This window comes from Leguminivora glycinivorella, chromosome 4 (assembly GCF_023078275.1).
Source record: "Leguminivora glycinivorella isolate SPB_JAAS2020 chromosome 4, LegGlyc_1.1, whole genome shotgun sequence".
In the NCBI taxonomy this organism is placed as follows: Eukaryota; Metazoa; Arthropoda; class Insecta; order Lepidoptera; family Tortricidae; genus Leguminivora; species Leguminivora glycinivorella.
In genome coordinates, this window is record NC_062974.1 from 12,724,348 (window position 1) to 12,748,561 (window position 24,214).

Below are 24,214 nucleotides of genomic sequence, written 5' to 3' on the forward strand. Positions count from 1 at the left end.
GTGCCACCTTCATACTAGCCCATAGACCGAGCGACGGAGACAAAACAGTTTTGTCTCCCGTCTGTGGGGGCCCTTACACGGGAACAATTTGTCACCAATCTGACCAATCTAATTAAATTGTAGGCAAAGAGTTCAGTATGATAGTGACTGCACAATTTAGCCTCCCCACAGACGAGTCTTAGGCTCCCCACAGACAGTCTTAAAAATTCATAATCTTAAAAAAAACTTGTATGCAATCTGACAGTTCAAACTGACACTGACAAGACACTGACAGATCTGAACTGTCAGATTGCATACAAGTTTTTTTTAAGATTATGAATTTTTAAGACTGTCTGTGGGGAGCCTTAATTTTCATAATCTTAAAAAAAAATTGTATGCAAACTGACACTGACAGATCTGTCAGTGTCAGTTTGAACTGTCAATTTGCATACAAGTTTTTTTCAAGATTATGAAAATTAAGACTCGTCTGTGGGGAGGCTAAATTGTTGCGTGTTTGTAATGGTTTTTGGTTATTAAAAGTAATTGTGGATTAGATTGACGGCAATTTTTCTTTTTGGATGGAATCGGTCGATTTGATCATGTCGTCAATACTGGCCTTTTTGACTTTGACGGTTTGACATTCAGGGCCTATTAGATACACCCGGCCGCAGGCCATGGCTAGTTTCTATTAGAACGTAGATGAACGCCCGTGGTCGCCGAGCAACTTTGTCGCCCAGGGGCGCGCACCCTAATGTGGATACGGTGACAACTGGCATTGGCCCGTTAGCAAGTGTGTATCTAATTGGCCCGTTTGTTTGACAGCCGGAATCATGTTTGAAGTTTGAATGAAGTTTCGTTTTTAAGTCGTATGCAAAATTCAAATTTTCGCGTTCACAGGCAGTAAGCAACACAAGAAATTTAAGAAATATGTTTCCGCAGTTGTGTATTGCAAGGTAATTATTTAAACGATTTTTAGTGCATTGTCTGGTTTCTAAGATCATAACGAACTAGTCATTGAAAGCTGAATTATAACCTTAGGTACTACTGATATTTGACTTTAGTTTCATTGGTCCTTAATTTCACTTTAAGCAATACCCACAAAATTACACAACTTAATTATATTAGCTTATCTTTCGTAGCCTTGACCGCTTGATGGAGTTTGGGTTGAAGTTTGCTTGAGATGGCCTTTTTAACTTTGGGGGCTTGAAGGTCTTTTTATTTCCAATTTCCATACATTAATTAATATTTTCTCTAATCATACATATATTATATGGGTGATGCATAACTTGGTCTTAGGAAGAAAGCAATTTATGCTTTATTTGTATGCTGTAATTATAATAACTATAAATAATTTAGTCAGTTTTATTGAAAGTACTGTGAAAATTTATTCTTTTCAGGTGTTACAGCTATTGGCATATTGGGTTTGCCAAACTATGTAAGTTTTTTGATATTTCTTAAGCATTAAGTCTATGGCATATACATTCCTTTATTTTGAATGTTGCTTTACTTTACTTTTTGTTTTTTTACTTTAACTTAATACAACTCTAGATGAACATGACTAGATTTACAGTGCTCACCATACATGGATTTCATTGTCTAATAATAGTAAGTTGTATAGGATGTATGATTATAAGCTTGTATTTATTTAATAAAAAGTTTAGTGAAATGATTACAGGTAAAGTTATTTTGCAGGACTACAAGAAAGTCAGTCCATGACAATGAAGTAAGGTTTTTATGTAGGAATTGCAGAAATCATTGCTTTATATCCAGCTCCACATAGGTAAATGTTATGTTACGCAGGCAGGGATGTATTTCACTTATATTTAATATTCCATTGCCTTTTATAGTCTACTGTGAGAGGTTTTTTATGTTGTCAAGTCTAAATGCAATAATAACTATTTAATTTTGCTGGTAGTATTTATAACACTTATAGATACTTACTTGGTTGGCGTGATAACCCAAAATGAGTTTTGGCCTACACACTACTTTTCTCGATCTTGAGCAGTATCGCGCTAGCTATCGCCAACGCCTAGCTCACGGAGGTCTACCTCCACTCTATCCGCCCCACAATGTATTGAGTGATCAACAGGACAGCGTCCACTTGGTCGAGCCAATGGAGACAGTATTGTATATTGTTGCTTTGGTTTCACCTATTATATTTATCTCTAATTAAAATAAATAAAAACAACAACAACAACATACAATCACGCCTGTATCCTATAAAGGGGTAGGCAGAACACATGAAACTACTAAAGCTTCAGTGCCACTCTTGGCAAATAAGGGGTTGAAAGAAAACGAAACTGTGACATTGCAGTGACAGGTTGCCAGCCTCTCGCCTACGCCACAATTTAACCCATATCCCATAGTAAAAATAAAAAGAAACGTTAATACTTACTTTTAGAATTAAAATATTTATTGATTTGATTTTTTTACAATACTATGATTTATAATTACGTATTCTATATAATACACATACTCGTAGGTTTAGGTTGCAGCTTTACTTCTGGTTGTCAATCGGGCAAAGATTAATGAGAAGGAACCCAAAACCGCGCTGCCTCCACAGGCGTAGGTTAGCACTCCCCTGTAGTATTCAGGGCAGTCTTCTGCATTACTGCACTTACTGAAAAGCAGACAAATATACAATTATGATTTTAGTTACAAGTTATGACGTTGATAGAGCATAAGTATTCTAGTTACTTTCTGTAGGGACCCAGCAATGATGTTCATATTTACCGAAGTCAATAGGTACTAAACTATTTCGAAGCTTAGTCACTGTAAATGTGAGGGCCTACTGCGACCACCGAATTCTGCAGATTGCTTGCAAATACAATAAAGATTGGCAGTAGGTAGTGCCAACTAATATGTATTCTGTGGTAGTGTTGGTAATCGTTAACCTGATTAATAATCATTTTGTACGAACAAGAATATCAAATATTTTGCTCAAATTCGTACCGCGTTTATCATTGCAAATGTTGTTTATTGTTTCAAAAAACAGTTTGACCGAATCATCAGTCTCACCAAAAATCATAAGGCTGTATCGCAGTACGCAGGAAATCTTGCTTAATGTATTTTAATGAATATTTATGAAGCACTTACTAGTTTTCAATTGCGACGACAGCTATACCGGTCACCAGCTTGTCAGCAAAGGTGACGATGGAGTATATAGCAGCACCCTGGTGGGAATGAGGACCTATGAGGTCGGCGGTAACGCAAAGGCTGGAAACTAGTGTTATTGAGCTACCAGCGCCTGGAATAACAGAGGATTGAATTCAAGTGATATTATGAATTTGCAAAGTTGTTTTTTCGAGCAGGATAAAGTGCGTAAAAACTTAAGGTAAAAAACGCAATCTTTCATGAACTGAATTTCTGTATCCGTCAAAGTGAACTCTTTAATAGACTGTTTTTAGGGTTCCGTACCAAAAAGGTACAAAAGGAACCCTTATGGCGTCGCTCTGTCCATCTGTCTGTTTGTATTTAAGGATATCAACAGCTAATATAGGTACTTATACAGAGCCGATTACAGGATTTCGATATGAAAAATCGAATATGAAGTATGACTTAATGTAGGTAGGTCTACGTATAAGTGCCTATTTGTAAGTAGGTAAGTAAAAGTATTATCGTACGCACCCATCAAAGCTGCAACTAGATAAATTTGCACTATGTTGGCATGAGGATCCACTCCTAGTGCGATCCACAGGCAGCTGATGAAACTCAAAAAACTCCCTAATAAATACGCCACCTAAACAATTAAATGATAAGTGTAAATTTTGAAATATAAATATAGATATTAGATTGCTAAGTAATTGTTTGCCAGTTAGGCCATTGTACTTATATGACATATATTAGGTATTTAATGCTTATTCAGCATTAAAGTAGGTACAAAGCTAGCTAAAATATGCAAACGTCAATGCAAAAACTCTGATACTTACATGAAAAATTAAATAAGAAATAACATATAAGGTCTTGCTATGCAGGAAAAGGTAAAAAGAAAAATTGTTCGCGGGTTAGCTTTTTAGCGCCTACTGACTTTTTCATAGTTAATGTTTTCAAATGGAGGCATTAGCCAGCCTTACACTGTTACTTGGTACCTAAGAATTATAATTGTTTCCATTCGTTTTACCTGGTTACCGCAACTGGTGATCTTGCTTTTAAGTAGGAGAGATGAGAAAAATGATGATATATACAGCACCAGAGGCACGCTAGCCACCAGCTCGGAACCTGCACTGGGGTTGACTGAAAGCCTCTCTTCCAGAAATAGGGGCACATAGACTAATGTCAGCGCCCAGTAGAGCCGTGAGAAAACGTATCTGAAATGTACGGTTTATTATCCATTAACACAGTTACTGTTATGTGTTAAAAGGTAAATAATTAAAGATTTTAAGCACCAGATTTTTTTTAGATTTTCTTGCACTATAACTTTAATTTTGATGACATCTCATTCGCTTAGTGTTGCTTGCCTGTCGCGTTCTTTTCTCAATACCTATCTGACCAATCGTTCACCTTGTGAATAGGTCTGTTCCGTGTAGAACGAAAATGTGTGCCATTTTCCAATTCCGATAGATAACTATGTTTTTGAGTAGTATAGGTAGATAGACGGCCCATAAATCAACGGATAAAGAAGAATTGGGAAGTTCATTTAGGGTTTTAAATTCCAACTTACAATAAACTTGTCTGATATAAGAGTGGCATTCGTAGGAAATGGTAAATTTTGGATCTAGTGTCAGTCTGCTGCTCAGCGTCGTGTTCTTCCTTAGTCAGCAAAGCCGAGGAACCGTTGGTTATGGTATGGCCATTGCTCTTTGGTGCCTTTGCTGTTCTCAGCTTAAACAGGACGTGAAACAACGTGAATGCCGTCACGCCTATTCCTGTTATTATTAGTGCCACGTCCTGGAAAAGGTTTATAAATTAAATAAATATTGGCTAATTAGTCTTATTTTCTGATTGTCTAGATGCCGGTGGCGGCTTGCGAGTTAAATGTGAATGTACGGGCCCTGCCATGAATTCGTCCGGGTAACACATAGGTAAGTTTTAATAAAAAACCGGCCAAGTGCGAGTTGGACTCGCCCACCGAGGGTTCCGTACAAACTTTCAATGGTTAAAATAATCATACTACTTATACTCATATTCATTTATTCATATTTGTAACGCCATTTTACACGTCAAGATTTGATTTAAAAAAATAATATTTATACAGCAATAATACTTAGAGAATAAATAGACAGAAGATTGAAATTACAAAAAGTTAGGCAATATTCACATAAAAAATGCACAAAAATATTTTTCTAATTAGGTAATAAAAAAATTGTCATTAGTGTAGAACGGGTGCTCGACCAGCCAATTTTTTAAGCGATAGGTACTTAAAGTTCGACACACTAGGCGCTTCAACCACATATTGCGGCAATTTATTATAGACGGCAGGGTCCATCACATGTGTTAATTTGACCGTAAATTGGATTTCGCCAATTTACGGTCGATACCTACTAACTTTCCGGCATTTCGAATGTTATACTTGGAACACATGTTGTTAGTTTTGTCACAGAATATATTATGTATAATAGTACAAGTACAGAAGGCTCCTTTGATGTTCACAAAATGACGCCATTCTAAATTCTTACCTACATTAACAAACGGACCGCACGCGAGCAGCCAACATTGAATTTTTCCCCTCACTAGCTCGGAAACACGCGTTTTGTCCTTTAATACCAGCGGGTAAAAACGCATTTTACCCACTAGTGAGTGGGTAAAGTAATTTGACCTTGAATAAATTCAAATGAACTGCTTTAAAATTGATAAAAGTAGGTGAATCTAGTAATGAAGATCATTTACCACCTGTGGAACTACTGGAAGCAGTGATAAACGCATTTCTTGCGTTGTAGTTTCCTCGCTACAGTGAGGGGAAAAGTTTTGTGTTACACTCGGGTGCAAATGTATTTTACTTCTCGTGTGTTAAAAAACTCGCAAGTTCAGGAGTCTATAAATAACTCGCAAGTTCATGATTCTTCAAATAACTATTATACAAATAACTATTATTGCGCCGCGCGAAGGTCGTCGCCAATGAATGGGCCGCGAACTCGCGGCCGCTGACATGTACTTGTAGCGCGGCGATAGAATCGCGGAGTGAGCCGCCCCTGGTTTTGTATGCTGCCAAGTTCTCTCTTACATAAATGGCTACCTGCATGATAACTTTTGCAGGCAGTGTAATGAGTGTAAAGCTAGGAACATACTACGCGGACGTCCGTCGTAAATCGACCGCGACCGCGACCGCGACCGAACAGTGTGCATGGAACAAAACATCCAGCGAGCCAGATTTCGAACGGACGTCCATGCGCTCAAGGCCACGTCCACGTCCGTGGACCGATAGTTCGCACGGTTAAGTGTATATTCATTGTCCAGATCCCCGTCCGCGGTCGATTTACGACGGACGTCCGCGTAGTGTGTTCCTAGCTTAAGGATTCTTATTTTTTAAAGAGTTCTTTGGCCGGAGTGTCTACTGTCTACAGGTACCTGAGCAACGATCCTGACAGCTCGTTTCTGAAAGCGAAAGACCCTCTCCCATTCAGGACAACATCCCCAGACCAGACCTCCGCAACGTACTGTATTAATGAATGGACAGTGGCGAAATAGCATGTCCGGGCTACTTCTGGAGCCACAGACTTTGCAACTCGACCTAAGGCAAAGCACGCACTGCCCCGACTACCACACGGTTTATCTACTTGCTGGTCCCATTTTACGCCCTGATCAATCTTTAAACCTAGGAAAGTAGTCGTGGATGCTTGTTCAAGTATTTTCCCATTAATTATGAACTATCAACGGCGTGGTCATGCGGCCCGAAAGATTAAAATGCACAAAGTGTAATTAAAATGTTGGCAGCCTGTATCGCAACTGGAGGACCTACGGAAGTAATTAGGACAATAGATCCTTCCTCCTTCCTCCTTCCTTCCTTCCTCCTCTTTCCTTCGGTCCTTTGAGTCGTCGGCACCCAGGCCCCTTCTCGGTGCGTCGGTACAGGTTTGTACAAGTTTCTAATGAGTCGACTCGGCAACGCACATGTGCCACTCCTTGAGTGGCAGGTGTCCATATGTAACAGTGACCGCTTTCCATCAGGCGGACCGTATGCATGTTTGCCACCTACGTGGTACAAAAAAAAATCTCGACGAATTCACCTTAAACATTAAAAACTAAATCAAAATCGATTGATTCGTTCGGGAGCTATGATGCCAGACAGACATGTCAAGCGTCAAACCTATTATTATTATAACACTCCTTCGTTTTTGCGTTGGTGGTTAAAAACAAGAAACCTCCTTCAAAACTATAATAAAACACAACTTTCTATGAAAATCGGTAAAGTGCGAGTCGGATTTCGACATTTCCATACAAAAAGGTCATGAGCGCCTGACGACATGTGATAGCAACGTACACTAGATTTGTACTTTAAAGATTTTGCGTATATTTTGGAAACTATAAGAGATAGAGCAAATAGACTTCAGATTTTGGTTGTCGGTGGCACAATTTTTTTGTTTTCGTATATATACACCATTTTTTGGACCTATTAGGGCAATATTATGGTCAGTACAGTTCTAAACAGTCTTAAGCGCCTCTTTTTTAGTAGGAACTTAAGTCATTTTGGCAAATGATTAAAATTTTTAACAATTTCTAAACAGAAATGAATTTCTTTCTACCTGTCCATGGCGCTCACAAAATTTCAAAACATTTAGTAAGTACTTGCAGCGGCAGTGAGTGAAAATCTCAATTTGAGTTTTTTTCTCTTAAGTCCGACTTACGCTTGACTGTAGATTTCTAATAGGTTTTCCTGTAATCTACAGGTAGAAGGCTACCTCGTGTATTTTTTTGAAAATTTTACGCTAAGTAGTTTCGGGGATAAGGGGGGGGGAATGGTCATTTTTCTTAAATAACTTCTAAATTACCAAAATAAAAACTATAAAAAAAATATATTTGAAATGCTTATAAAATGCTCTTTCATTTGATGTGTATCACAATATAGTTCTAATAACTTTGATTTTTAATTTTCAATTTTACCCCCCAAAAGTGCCCCTTATGATTAAATTTCGTTTAATTTCATTTAATTATACTGCATGTCCGTCTTTGGGCCACAGGTTTACATACGTGTGCCAAATTTCAAGTAAATCGGTCCAGTAGTTTCGGAGAAATCGGCTGTGACAGAGGGACAGACAGACACGCGAGTGATCCTATAAGGGTTCCGTTTTTCCTCTTTGAGGTACGGAACCCTAATATTAGTTCATTACCAACCTAAATCTAAGTATTAACAAAAATAAGTTTACACTTCCGTTTAAAAACATTTTTAGGATGAAACTGGCATTTGATCTGTCACGAGTGTCACGACCGGTCAATCTGTCATCGCGGCCCGTTCGAAGCTTTTAAAATTGTTACTTACAGCTTCATAAAATTGAGCTCTGATGCTATTAAAAATTCTGTAGGTATATTCCTTTTCTTATTACATTTTGTAATTTTTAGTAGGTATAACTTACGCGTAATTTGTAATCGTCTGTTGGTCCGATGAACGTGCTGTAGTTGGTTGCTCGTAATACTACCCAAGTAATCAGGTAAACCGTTATGCTTGACGTCACCGAAGCCATATATCTTAAACAATTAACACATTATATTTTATTCGAAAATATTCGATAGCTACTAAACGGTCACGGTCTGACGGACGAGTTTTTGGCTTGCATTTTGTACCCAGTGCAGTGTTAATGGATCAAATTGGAGGGACATGAGTTTTAACAATTACCTACATATTATTAAATATTGTATAGGTACTGTTGAAGATACTTAGTTTTGTTGCTAGATTGCGTATCTGCCCATCTAGTAGAATACGGCTTAAAAAAATTACGATTTATAAAAAAGATAAGCCTGGTGTAAAAGAATAGCACCCGCCATACGAAATAGTCAAGGTCTAACATCGATCCAGCAACCAACCATGTAATTATGTAAAGTTCTGCTTGAAAATGTACCTATGTAGATATTTTTTGGCAAATAAACGATTTGTGATTGTGATTGTGAAATTTAGCACAAGGAATTTTTGCCTTATGGAATTCCGAAGGGTTCCGAAGGAACTTCCAGACTCTCGGAAATGCTCATATATCATTGCCAGATGCAATATTTGGACTATAGCCCAGCCGATCTGGAAGAAGATGATGAGTACGGAGTAGTAGAGTGGCATCCACCATGCGAGGTAGTGGACCTCAGAGCCGATCCATAAACCCCAACAGCGGATACAAGAATTGAAAAATTACCTTATGGAAGTAAGTTCCGATCGAACTTGCAGGCTGTCTGAAATGCTCGGTATCATTGCCAGATGCGATATTTGGACTATGGCCCAGCCGATCTGGAAGAAGGTGATGAGTACGGAGTAGTAGAGTGGCATCCACCATGCGAGGTAGTCGACGTCCGCGCCGATCCAGCAGCCCCAGCAGCGGATAAATAACATAGGGAAAGTGCAAGTCACCATGATGCTCCCTGGAAACATACGAATACATAGTTTACGGACACGATATCAATTATAATGTAAAATATTGTTCGGTAGCCGTTTATTCAACCGGAAAACTTATTTTAATATCTAATTGAATTTAATCATATTTATATGTATACTAGTTTTTGACCTCGGCTTCGCTCGCGTTATATTCGAGAATTGCGGAATGCTCCATACAAAAGTTCACCCCCAATTTAAGGGAAGTGGGAGGTTAAAAAGGAACAAAAAGTAGACTATGTCACTCTCAACCCCTTCAACTATCCCCACTTAAAAATCTCATAAATTCGTCGCTCCGTTTTTCCGAGAAAGACAGACAAACAAACAGACATTCACTTCGTATTAACAAAATCATCTATGTGGAAAAAAAAATCATTTCTGTACCTCTAGTGTCAATTTAATTCTAAAACGTTTCGGTAAGCCTCATTTTGAACAGCGCGTTTATGGTAGGTACGTTTTGGAAACACAGCTTATCTAAATGAATTCATTCAAACGAACGATTCAAGTTTATTAGTCACGAATGTTACACGAAACAAAGTGTCTCTTGTATTTAGAAGCGGTTATTATTAGGCAGGATAATATACCTACCTCAATAGTAGGTAACTGACATACGTATTAGATTTATGTATATCTAATAATAAAAAAATATACATATAAGATTAATTGATACTTAGGTATTTACATACCTGTGTAAATTAATTGTGAAATACTTAAATTGTTAATGGCTTATCATGCCGGCATTGAAATGTAATTGGATACATACCTGTTAAGTGCCAGGACTTCTTCGTGCCATACCTATCTGCCAGAATACCAACCACTGGAGTAGCTATAGCATCAACAATTTGTCCTGGAAATGAAAACAATGTTCCTTAACAATTTGACAGTTATCATTACCTAGCTTTATTAAAAATTAGCTTCGCACCTTATAAATAGAACAATGAAAAAGATAACAGGTATAATAAAAAAATATTTATACGGTAGGTGTGTATCTCTGTGAGCTAGGACTTGGTAGTCTACTTAACAGCATGATTAGAAACGAAAAACCGTAAAACATGTATCAATGAAAAATGAAATGAAAAGAAAGCTCACCCGTCATAAGCAAAAATCCCGCGACAGCGGACCTCATCTCCAGCACAGCTTGGAAGAAAAGCATCATGTAGGAAAACCACATGGCGGCGCATAGGTCGTTGTGCACGTGCCCCAGCCCGAATAGAACGTTCTGGTGATCCCGCCACCATTGTAGTCTTTTCGATGATCGGCTGCAAGTAAACACAATCATGAAACGTATCGTATGGCACTCAGTTGTCTCGAACCATATAACTTCATGTGACCTAAAAGTGTAACAAATTGGCAACCGTTGTGCCTTCCAGAAGATCACACGATTCTAACTACGAGTATACTACCATTCGATAAAAAATAAATACCGACTGAAGGTAGTGAGTATAAAACCGTTAAATGCGATACTAATCTGATTTCAATGTCTATGCACATAGGCTATTACACTTATCACGCATGCATCCAAAGTGCGATTGTTTTTTTTTCCAATAAGTAAACTACTTAATCAAAGATTTATGACCAAATTACCAATGCTTTACGTGTTAATTAACCCATAAATAAAAAGTACTCGACAGATAGGTAGTAAACGACGGATACTTTGTACGTGTTGTTATCGAAGGAGACATGGTAGAGCGTAGTTGTATTTAAACCTAGTTAGGTCGAGGAAATTCTTTAGCAGTTAACGGTTCACTTTATATTTGACAGGCTCTTAGCATAACTATTTGTCAACCAAATGTACTTGAACCGCAAATTGCTAAAAATCAATTTTCTCGACCGTACATACGTGGATAGTGGAAAATATTTACTACTAAACTATTTAAGTATGTGTGTCACCTAACTACGTCAGTTGTATGTTATTTGACACTGCCTATTAGGCGCGTAATATTTATGACCACCCTCAAGTTCTTTGGTCACATCGTAACTCCTGCGGCTTTTTGCCAAAGGCTTTTTAATTTAAGATATCGTGGCCACTCGCCAACACGATGGGCAGACTTCATTAAGTCCATCACAAGAAAAAAATATCAATGATTGCTACCACTTCGCCAAAAACAAATAATCACGAGAGCTGCCGTGGTGCAAAAACCGACCAAAATATGACCACGACCACTCTGTCAAGGGAACACGATTAATCACAGAAAACTTTGTAATTCATAATAAGAGAGATAGATAGATCCCTAATAAATGGTACATTTATAAATTGGCCAAATTGCACAGAATAGATCACAAAATTGGTCAAATAACAGAAACTATAGTGGTTCACTAAATTAGATGATGTCCTGAATGGAACGACTCCGTAAATTACCTACCTTAAATCAATTTCAACTTCCGCCTCCTTCGCGTTTTCCACCATTGTCTCATTAACATCAGTTGATCCATATTTGGAAGACATCCTTTCTTTATTAAAACTATAGTATACTTTGTATTTAAATTAATGTACGGCTTTTGGCCATTTTCGACGTGAACTGAGAGAAAAAACAATGTGTGGTCTATTATTAAAATTTGCACTTTCACTTTTGATCTTTGATCATTACAAACATTTTGATAGAATAAGAATAAAACGTTTGTTAAGTGAAGTAACTAACGTATTACATTTAATGAACGAAAGTTCTGAAACGACGCGCGCGTGTGTCGTCAAAGAAGACTTATAGGCGTTTGAATTTGATGCGTTCCCTATCCTTACCGTCGCTGGATGAGCGAATAATAATTGACGTCTGGAATCAACTGATGATACAATGATGGATTGAGTTCAAGTGCAATAATATAAGACCTTTCTATTGCTTTTAAGATAATCATATTCACAAGTTTAAAAATAAAGAACTTCGCAGCTTTATCACACTCGCTTTAGGTATTGTAGATATGTGGACACCATTGTCGATTGATCAATGTAAGATATAGGTATTCACTACTTTTATCATCAATGCTGAACGGGTTAGCTTAGGTTAGTTGATATATGTACATAATAGCATAATACATAAATATGCTTTTCAGATGTATAAATTTAATGAAATGAACGTTTTTTCTACTTATTTGATTTTATGATTTGTCACTATTAGATATAGGAGGACTTTGTTTTGTGCTACTTCTAAGCTTTGCTTAGATATTTGTGTAGAATTATGCTAAAGCTTTGCTGACTGTACCTTACCTACTACTGATATCTCTGGTAAATGTATTTTTAGAGGCGTGTAAAGTTAGAAGCGGTTCGATAAAAATATGTTTAAAAATATAGATAGTTTGTTTAGGTACCTACCTACCTAATATGAATCTAGTCTAGATCCGGTCGTCGCCCGCACGTAGGGGTGATTATACTAACGGTGGCTTCCGTAAGTAAGAGGTATTAGGTTTCATTCGGGACTAATTCCCACCACTCACATTACATCAGCTCATTCTAACTACCTAGTATAAAAGTGACCTCCATTCACGCGCATAGCCTAAGAATCGGAATATCAAGTTATACGGGAAGATCTTTCATTAAATATGAAATATGAGCTTAGTTTGTGGGTTAGGTAGCAGGGCCCACGCCTCACTGGACACAAAACTCGATTGGACGTTGTGACCCCGTTGTGGCAACGTTTCCCACTGGCATGCTACTATCTCGTCATACCTTATTAAGTTTCTCCTGGTAATAATAATGAGAGAGCTATCAAATAACGAACATCTAGCTTTCAATGAAAAACACTCCGACGCCTAAAGGTAGAGTCAGCAGTGGAACGCTAACAGTCGAATTGTGTTCAGTTCGTTTTGTTTGAATAACTCGCCTGCTGTAGGCTTGACCATTTTTATAGTTCATTAGGTAGGTACAATAAACTAAAACATTTTAAAGCGCATTGCGAGTCGTGGAAATCTAGGAGAGGCCCAGCAGTGGGATACTCGAATAGGTTAGGAAAAAATGGGATTAAATATTTTCTTCAAGCGAGCCGTATGCTAGTTTGCCACAGACGTAACATAGGTTTCAGTAATGTTCAAGAGCTACTGTTTTGTGACTTAGTACATTTTACATAGTTTACACGTTATACAATATTACATTAATCGTATATCGTATTATACGTTGTCCTATTAACGAAACATGTTCAATTCGGTTTTAACTAAACCGCCATCTATCTATGTTTGTCTGAACTGACTGTATTCATTAGCACTCGCTCTCTTTAGTCTTGTGTTGAATGCATATAGCTAATCAAAGAAGCTTTATGCCGGTAGATGGCGTGCGTAGTCCTATTTCATTATTAGTTTTTATATCCTGTGACACTTCATAGGTATTGGTTTTTCTGGGCAACTTACTATGGGACCAACCCAAAAAAAACATGTATACATTTTGGTTGTGTTTGTGTGGTGAGGTATCTTTTGAATGGGATCTTGAAGGAAAGTTTTTTTTTCTGGTAGTGATGGTGTAACATCGTGTATTGGTGTCCCGTTGTTTTGCCGACAAACTTTTCATCGACAACAATTCATACATCTATCTACATCAATTGAAATATTACTTCATCCCTGATTTATATAAAAGTACTTTAATTCGCAGAACTACTCAACATCGAAATTTACTTTATCGACGTATTAATGAGAGGTGTACAATGACATCACAGAGAAAGTAATGTCTTTCAAAATAGGTTTAGGTTAGGTTAGAACTGCAACTCCGCAGAAACGAGTTGCTTTCAAAATAGGTTTAGGTTAGGTTAGAACTGCAACTCCTCAGAAACATGTTGCTTTCAAAGTAGGTTTAGGTTAGAACTACGACCCTGCACATGAACGAATGGCTTTTTAAGGCTTGTATTGACCTTTTCCCCAAGTTTATTTCTCACGTTTAAATTTCCTTATAATTTATACTACTCAAGTTGTTTTTTCTCATTCTTTTAATTTTTTACGGGAAAAAATTACATTATTTAAATTTCCATTGACAGCGGTAATCACTTACCATCAAGCGATTCATCTGCTCGTTTACCTCTAAACCTCGTATACCATACAAATAATTACAATATAATGGTGACGCTTACTCGTACAGTCTTCAATGAAAATTGCAAAAAGGTCAGTTTCATTGCATTCGTTGTGCTGTGCATCGGCAGTACAGTACAGACCATTAAAAATGGCCTGATCACGATTGGTCACAAGCGATTGCACAATCGGACCTATGCTCATATTCCAGTCGGTTCACGGGTACGGGAGGACAGGTGCCATACAAATATCTAAAGCTATTTTTACTTAGCTTCCAAAGATATGCAAAGAAACAGTCATTCATACTCACAATGACGATGTTAGTTTTTGACAGGATACTTTTATTAATTTTAAAATCGGAAATATTCGATTCTTGTTAAAATTTCAGGAGTTTCAAGTTCAAATTCTGCGTCTAAAATCACCATCAGATCTGGTCACCCTTCTAATACAGTTCTTACATAAGATAATTATAAAAATCTTGACCCAAAATCTAAAACATCAAAAATGTGACCCGTGCATAGAAACACGGTAGTAATTGAAAGCTTGCCTAGTAAAAAAAGATCAAACTGTTATCTAAAAGAAAATGGCTGCTGCAGCTCTTCTACCAAAGTAGACAGAGAAAGCCCAAAATAGAACAGATTGAAAAAAATTTAACACACCCTACGTCTCTAAGAATGAAAAATTTATTTAGTTGTATGGCAAAGAACAGAAACATTCATAAGTTAAAATGAAGTCCAATCAGCCATTTGATGGCCTTGTCACTAAGGGTGATCAGGTCTTCTGGAGGTCCATTGACATAGCGCGTTAGATTGAAAAATGCTATGTAAGAAGAAAGAAAGAAAGAAAGAAAAGAAAGAAAATAATTTTATTCAGGACGTTAGCAAAATTCCTTGTCTATGATGCACACTTTCGAAGTCACATTACATTGGTTTGGCCGAAAGGTGAACTCTCCCTCGCCCGCGGAACCGATGGCGCACGGCCTATGCACAACTACCCTGATTTACTGCCGCCCTGCCCAGACATGCAGTCACGATAATTAAATCCGTTAATTGATATAGCGGCACTAATGACGGTTTTAATTTATTACTTGAATTTGTCTGTTGCTTTCTGTGTGGCCATGTCCAAGGGAACATTGTGTGGTTATTGATCATATAAGAGCTTATGTGGACGTATCGTTTTGAACGTCTTGTACAACAGTACAAATTATTTATATTTCTTTACTTTTCCGATAAATATGGAACCAGCCACTTTTCATGCAGTTTATAATGTTTAAATTCTTTGACTTCTGATATGTCTCTATAGTTAATAGTTAATTGTTATACAAGGGGGCAAAGTTGTATTTTAACGTCGAGTGTGGAATTGAAAAACGAGCAAGTAAAAGGATTTTATAGTTGAACCACGAGCGAAGCGAGTGGTTCGAGAATAGAATCCTGAACTTGCGAGTTTTTTAACACACGAGTAGTAAAATACATTTGCACCAGAGTGTAACACAAAACTTTGCCCCTCACTATAGCGAGGAAACTACAACGCAAAAAATGCGTTTATCACTGCTTCCAGTAGTTCCACAGGTGGTAAATCATCTTTATTACTAGATTCACCTACTTTTATCAATTTTAAAGCAGTTATTAATTAGACTTTATTCAAGGTCAAATTACTTTACCCACTAGTGGATAAAATGCGTTTTTACCCGCTGGTATTAAAGGACAAAACACGTGTTTCCGAGCTAGTGAGGGGAAAAGTCATTATCACAGTTATAGTACCTATCCTACATACGGCATGAATTAATACCATCAAAAGTACCTAATTTATAAAATGTTCCATGGTAAAAAAAAACTAGCAAGCCTCAACATTTTTTAAAGTTTTAAAATAAGAACCAAACTACTTTTATATCGAGTGCAACCACGCTTCCTAGTGGCTTAATTACTTGTTACATGTTATAATCACGTTTACACATGACACGTAGGTACACGAACTGCAATAAAAAGGTCAAGACCAGGGATGTAACGGAGCTCTGCTTCTGCTTCCGTTTCTGCGGAACTTCCGTTTTGTTTTACACATCCGCTTCTGTTCCGGTTCTGTTATTTTTCAAACGGAAGTTATAGCGGATGTCGGAACCTAGCGCGACGGTGGGACATGAGCGGCGTACATCAAAGACCAACAGGTCTATACCTGTCATTCGCTCATCTCTCCGCTTGCCACGTGCTGCGATACTAAACATCAATCGCTTCATTCCATTGCGCGCCAATATTTGTCCTGTCCACCTAGTTAGTAGCGAGTGAACAACTATTCAGTGGTGCAGGGCTTATCTACGATCCCCTTAGAAGCAAACTGCCGGGAGATAAAGCTGCTAAGCTTTTGTTTATTAAATACAGTTTACTTCTTTTATAATCACTCCATTTAATTTAAAAATTTAATTGTGTGCTAACAATTACACATATAATTTTTACTGGTTAGTTTTGGATTGTATTATACTACCTACGAGTAAGTTTTCTTTTCGTTTCTAAAACCTTTTACGGCATAATAAAGGTTTAAAAGGATTCTTCTGTGATTTTTAGTGATTACCTAAACAACTAAACATCTTAAAGTTCAAGGTGATTTAAATTTTTGGATTGTAATGAATGATATATGTACTTAAGTAAAATATCAGGTAACTTTTCTTTTCGTTTTTAAAACCTAAGTGGGCCTAAAGGCTGATTACAAACTGCTGATTACAGGCTGAACAGTAAACACCTAAAAGTTCTAGGTAATTTAAGTAGTTTTGGTTTATGTTATACCTATGTGGTATTTTTTCATTTCGTTTTTAACATCTATAACTTCCGCTTCTGGTTCCGGTTCCGCTTCTGCTTCCGTTAAACTAAATTCAAAACTTCCGCTTCCGCTTCCGGTTCCGTTAAAACCACATCCGTTACATCCCTGGTCAAGACTAGTAAAAGGCGCAGGCAAAACAGGTTTCAAATTCGAGTCAGCCTTCGGTCTACTAAAACAGTCAAGTTTAACTTTCAGCTGCATGGGCAGCAGCTGTTTTACTCTATCCATTCGCAATCAGTTGAGAACAATGGTGCAAAACTTTGATCGAGTGTCGTAGAATATCCATTTGTTCGAATTTTAGTTAATACATCTTGCCTATTCTACCATTAAGTCAAAATCTCATTATTCACTCAGTACTCTCAGTAGTATCCCAAAATAGTACATTACTAATTTACGATACAAGTGCGAAAAAGAGGAAATGCGAAAAGAGTGGCGATAAATTAAAACACGACCGAAGGGAGTGTTTTAAATTGACACGAGTTACGAATTTCCTTTCGCACGTGTATCGTACGACGTTTTTTCAGTACAGATGGCACTCCGAAGTTTCGACTACATTTAATGACAAGAAATGAACCACTACTCGCACTAGTGCGTACAAAAACCACCGTCTGTACTGAAAATATACATTTATAAACGACGCCTCCTCATCTAATATTAATTTACCGTAATCAGGTGAAAGACGTAAAAGGGGAGTAAATGAAGCCCACCCGAATTATTATAATGTTCGTTTAGCATTAGGTAAATACCTATTAGGTAGATCATATTTTACCCGTGCAGTATGTCTGTAAATATTTAATTTATGGTGGGCGTCACGTCAATCATATGTATATCTCAGATAATATCAAGCATTTCATTGTGTCAAGGTCGGTGAGATTTAGCACTTGCTAAAATATGTACATATTGTAATGTAAATATTATATAACAGGCAAGTCGATAAAGAGGTTTATAAGACGTTTGCCACACGAATGTTAAGTCGCTTCTCGTTCTCTCTATTTACATACAGGGGGTTACGTAAAGAGCTTCAATTTAGCAAGTGTAATGTCGCTGACATTCGGTTTTATATATCACAAGTCGAGGCATACTTTTAAGCATTACAATATAACAGTACAAACATAAAAATCGGCAGAATTATGAAAGTTACTTCAATTCAATATTTAATTCATATCTTTTAGCTAATTATTGAAAATGTATTTCAACTACATGCATTTAAATAATAACATGTACTTAGGTACCTAAGTATTTCAATTAATCACCGCCCGCCGTCGCACAGTCTCGGGCGTCGCATACAGTCTGCTGCCATTTGTTACCAAGAGCTATATTGAAATACTAGAGAAGCTACTTGCGAATATTGTATTGTTTCAACGACTAACTACATTTCTTGGTCTGCATTCAATTCTCTTTGGTAGCATCCAGGATGTCGACTTAACGTGATTTAGTTCTCCGCTTCGTATTGGTCAATATGTGATACTCATACCGCGTAATGTAAGCTTTTACTTTAAATACAATATAAAGAAATATGGTTTTTGTCGAGATTTATGGAGTATAAGGTAGAGTTCTCGGTAGAGTACGAGCGTCGTTAATAATAATTATTATCGGTGTATATCTTTTTATTAAAGTATCATAAGGGATCTACGTGTTGGCTTTGGCTCCACGCACGCGCCTTTCAAAGGCAAGAACGCCATTGTTCCCATTAGAGAAAGACATAATTATCTTTAAATAGTAAATTAAAACACGTCCATTTGCTATGTTTTTTTTAATGCGATTTAATACTATTGCCACTATGTATGATAATTTAATATATAATATTTGTGTAGATGCGATCATTTTAAATATTGCACAATATAAAACTAACTATGGTTATAGTAGGTACCAACGTACTGTAAAGAGATGTTTAGAGGTATGTGCGGCGGTAATCGCCTACCATAGGGCTATCCATTTGCTCGTTTGCCTATACATATCATAAAAAAATCCAATCGCCATTTGAAAGCGAAATAAAATGTCAGGTTCATCTGACAAAGTCTCCAAAGGTTTTTTTTAAAATGAGAACCTAATGAAAAACTGATTGTATTGTGTTCCTGTTTTTATGATTTCATGGTAAAACGGTGTCGTAACTTTTAACAACGGAACGCGTGGGAGACAGCGCTGAATTATAGCATTTGTGTTTATTATGCATTTGGGTCTATTTTATGAATTATTTATGTCCTCGGTTAAAGCTGTGTACATGGCATTATGATTACGTAGTGTACATAGCAATTCGTCAACGGAAGCTCTAGATTGTACGACCGTTGAAAATGCCATGCGCCGTCGAGGACTGGTAACGGATTGCTACGCTCTGCATATCTTTGCTGCATACTTGAGTACATATATCGCTCACGTTGAAATCTCTGTTCAAATTAATTTACACGCTTTCACGTAATAATCTTCACGTAAATATTTACCGACTTCATATCACTTAGTGCTCAGTTTTTGTGCGACCATGCCACAGAAAGGAAGAAGATGAAATAAAGTCTTACAGATTATGAAAATTAGAGTATTTCCGTCCAACTATAACTTTCATGAAGTAAATTTGGTTAAACCAAGTCTACTATTTCTATTAAAATTAGACATTTTAAATGCGATAGTTACAATGTGTGTCTGCCTGAACCGATTAAAATGAAGCTTTGCATGCACTTGGCTCTTCTGATGCACTGCCAATGCTACGAACAAAAATCCCTATTCAACGTAAGATATTGATCCACATTGTCTAGAGCAAATTTTTGATGTAAGCATATTGAAGCTGGTACCAGATTGTACACATGAAAATAAATACCTATATGTAAGAAGAACGCTGGTACTTAAAAAAGTAACATATGTGTACAAGTGGTCTTATTTAGCATGATCGTAAAAGCTTAATAATAGATACATTAACAGATCAAACATACCGACAATTTTAATTGAATACTTACCTGCCTTTAATATACCAATCAAGCGTAGTAACCCACCTACCACTTCGTTAATTATGGTTAATGGTAACTACGTAATGTTGTTTTAGTAAGATGTATATGTAAATTTGCCGTAATCCCATTATTTCATTGAAAATCCCAACTACTTTGGGACTTAATTTAAACAATAGATAAAAAATAATTTTTAAGAAAAAAAACCGCCTTCCTTTGGGGTTCTGGTGATAAATACTTTCAAATGTTGGATTATGTTATCAATTCGTCTATATATTTTTTAATGTTTGTTATTCGATATCTCCGTCATTTCTGAACCAATTTTGAAATCTGGATGATTCTGAAGTACTTACAGATGAGAATGATTATCAGAACGGAACTCTAACCAGGGGCGGCTCACTCTTCATTAGCAGTTCCACTGCACCAAATGTCACTGTTCTGGACATAAGTGCATGCTGTTCTTATAAAAATACCAAAGTCACTATAAGTGTGCCGTTCAGATTTGAGGAGTTCCGTTCTGACCATCATCAGGAATTCCACTGTACCAAATATCACTGTTCTGGACGTAAGTGCATGCTGTTCTTATAAAAATACCAAAGTCACTATAAGTGTGCCGTTCAGATTTGAGGAGTTCCATTCTGACCATCATCAGGAGTTCCACTGCACCAAATGTCACTGTTCCGTACGTAAATGCATGCTTTCCTTTAAAAACACAAAAATCACCATATGTATGCCTTTCAGATTTGAGGAGTTCCCTCGATTCCTCCAGGATCCCATCATCAGAACTGGGTTCTGAGAAAAATGGGACCAATCTGTATGCATATACATTCAATAAAAAAAAATTTCAAAATCGGTCTAGTAACGACGGAGATATCGAGGAACAAACATTAAAAAAAAAAAAAAAAAAAACATACAGACGACTTGATAACCCCTTCCTTTGAGATTTGGAAGGCGGTTAAAAAATCGGTGGAGTGAGCAGAGTGACGTCGTTGTTAGGATCGTTAGGTAAATGCTATTTGACTGTTGTTTGAATATTTTTATGAGATGGTTCGTAAAAAGGTACAGCCGACAAAAAATATTAAAAAGAAGAATGAAGTGGCAAGTGTTGTCCCGTTTTTTTTACAAGGTAGCCAATGTTGCCACCTTTCAGTTTCTACTTTTTTTTGCCAGACTGTAAATACGCTCTCAATACTACCTAATGCTATTAATTTTATGCAATGCTATTAAAACGAAACGTAGTAGATAAATCCAAGGGGTAACTACGACATGCAAAATAGTCTACCGCTAACGACCCATGGCGGTCTTATACGAATTTTATGCAAAACTCGGTCTTTGAAATATTCGCCATGCTGTATGTGCGAGTTTCAATATATTAAGACTATTTGCATAGCCGTAATTATATTTCAGGGAGGGTTTAGCTACGTCGCTTCGGACCAAAACGAAAATGCTATTTGCAAAAACAAGCACATATTGAAATAACTGACTAAACACAAGTAAACTTAACGTACCTATCACCTGTTAACATCTCTTTCTTTGTAGGTATGCTAGTGGTCTAGTTAAGAGCTTTACATACACGATAAAAATGCCACCATGCAAAAAGAGTTGCTTTAATTGACCCATAATTATAATGACCTATTTATTTATTTAACTTTTATTTTACTAAAGTAAAGTAAAAAGTAAAGTAAAAAAGTATTTATTGTACACACAAAAAAACTTAAACAGAAATTGAGTTATCTGGTCTTACAACTAAGTGACAGTTATGTAGGTACATTTAGGCATTATCATTAGGATTTGCTGGTTCCTACACTCGGCAAAGCCTGTCTCGTAGGTAACCGTTTTAGACATGATATTCCATTGACGTGATTTGTGCGAAGGCCAATAAGACACTAATGAATGAGGTGAAAATAAAAATAAAAGATAACCAAAAAGAAGATTACAAAGGAGTTACATAATACAATAGTTAAGGTTAAGGCATTATCTAGAAGCCAACTCAACTGCTAAATATCCCCAGTTCACTGGTTTTGACTGGTTCAAAAACCTTTATCGTGTTATGCAGACTGCTATATCAGTTCCCTTTACCTGGTTTGACTTTACCCAAAAAGGAGATCATAAAAATACAAAATTTCATTTTTATTGATAGAAATAAGCTCAGCGCTATTGACATTCATTCTATCGCATGTTTTATGTGCCAATGGCGTTGTGGTTTCAGAAAAGATGAACTGCTTTGAGCAAATTTCATTTCACTGGATATCTCATTTTCAGAGATTGTCCAGCATCATTGCATAGATATTTCCCAATACTTCAGAGTCAGGGATTTTCCACAAGTTCCACTTTATGAAATCCAGTAATTCTATAACTCAATTGATTGGTTGCATTCTTGCCACACAAAATTCGATCTAAAATGTATTGTGACTAAGACAATACAAGTTAGGTTAAATTTAGAAGTGTGTATATCTAAGACCAAATTAAATTATTTCATAGGAAATATTTTAATTTGTGTTTTTTAGTGGACATACTACTATTATTTTAATCTATAAACTGAAATAAATGTCATATAACTACAAAGAAAAAAAAATGACCAAGGCCTCCAAGTGTCCGATGCTGGATTCGAACCAGCGTACTCCGTTATAGCCACGGATGCTTAAACCAATCACCGGTTAAACCACTGAACGGTGAGTGGTTTAAGCATCCGTGGCTATAACGGAGTACGCTGGTTCGAATCCAGCATCGGACACTTGGAGGTCTTGGTCATTATTTCTTTGTATATGACATTTATTTCAGTTTAAAGTGTGTATATGTTTACCTATATTATTTAATTACTATTTAGTGGTACAGTCGGTATCGATACTTGCGGAAAAACAACGAGCCAAAAGTATCTTGACATACTGAATAACTTTTCTAAATACAGATAAATCTGTATAGTTCGTGGTCAGAAGTATCATAGTGTAATTATTATGTAGGTATACAAACTACACATCGAACTCGTTTTTTTTGTTTAGAGGTTACAGAATGGTAGACACTTCTGAAGCGTTGTTTGATCCGCTACTATTGATGCTGACTGTACCACGTAGTTCCGCGTGTGTCCTTTCCTAAGTGTTTTAGATCCTTTTGCCTTAATACTTAGATTATCTTACACAATTTGTTCCTAACTAAAACGATATCCTGGAGACGTGGGGTCGTTTGATAACAATTTGATTATACCACGGCCCCAAAGCTCCCACTTTAAAGCTATCTTAACGAATCATTGAGCATCATCCTACAAAATAATACTCAAATAATCCCCTCCCAAATGTTTCTTATCTGAGCCGATTAGCGCAACTGTTGTGCTAGCAGTGCATATTAATGTGCACAATAATTTATAATATTGCGTAAATTTCATTTTAAGGCAATGGTCAAATGACACCTCTCACTGTACTCCAAGTTTTGTGATAAATTCTTATAAGAAAATGGAACTTTTGACCAGCATGGAAACGTTCTCATCATAATTATGTTAAAATGACATTTAAGTAGAGAACACTGATGTTGGTTGTATGATAAGGACCATATCCTGCGTTCTATTATGTCAAATGACGGTGTTTAAAATACGATAACAAACCGTTGGTGATAAAAAAAATAACACCGTCAATTAAGATGTCTAAACACCTACTTCCTTATACTAAGAACTTGAGAAGTACCCTGGCAGGAAACGAGCGGGTTTAACTGCCGGGCTAAGTAAAGTTATGGTAAACTCAAACCGGTCAGGTGCAAACATCGCGTGCATCGAGCCTGGCGATAAAGGGTCAATACTCCTCCCGAGGGTTGCTATAGTAGGGCAGACAATTTATTATATGTTTTAACGGTTTTGTCTTGTCACTAACACTGAAGTCTGAAATAAAACAGCTGTACTTTATAACACAGGGTTACACCTAAATAACCCTAACGATTAGGTTCCTTCATTGACAAAAGACTTGAGTGCCAAACTGCAGGCACAGTATAATAAAGAGTACTATCGTACAGTATGGCCACTCCC

The 24,214-nt window shown here is 36.9% G+C and overlaps 1 protein-coding gene across 2 annotated transcripts in view; it reads right to left on the reverse strand.

Annotated features, from left to right (window-relative positions):
• Positions 1–2,370: 2,370 nt before the first annotated feature.
• Positions 2,371–24,214, reverse strand: part of LOC125225419 (major facilitator superfamily domain-containing protein 12-like) — a 70,046-nt gene continuing 48,202 nt past the window's right edge. Inside the window, exons 1-10 of one of the 2 annotated variants that reach the window (XM_048129132.1) lie at positions 11,848–12,181; positions 10,574–10,743; positions 10,248–10,331; positions 9,252–9,474; positions 8,487–8,598; positions 4,640–4,866; positions 4,100–4,286; positions 3,607–3,718; positions 3,076–3,226; positions 2,371–2,599 (exon numbers count right to left, since the gene is read on the reverse strand). In XM_048129132.1, coding sequence (XP_047985089.1) covers positions 2,464–2,599; positions 3,076–3,226; positions 3,607–3,718; positions 4,100–4,286; positions 4,640–4,866; positions 8,487–8,598; positions 9,252–9,474; positions 10,248–10,331; positions 10,574–10,743; positions 11,848–11,930 — 1,485 coding nt within the window. In that variant the 5' untranslated portion in view covers positions 11,931–12,181 and the 3' untranslated portion in view covers positions 2,371–2,463. Of the gene's footprint in view, positions 2,600–3,075; positions 3,227–3,606; positions 3,719–4,099; positions 4,287–4,639; positions 4,867–8,486; positions 8,599–9,251; positions 9,475–10,247; positions 10,332–10,573; positions 10,744–11,847; positions 12,182–24,214 lie in introns of those variants that run through there. The other variant, XM_048129133.1, reaches the window with a different exon arrangement.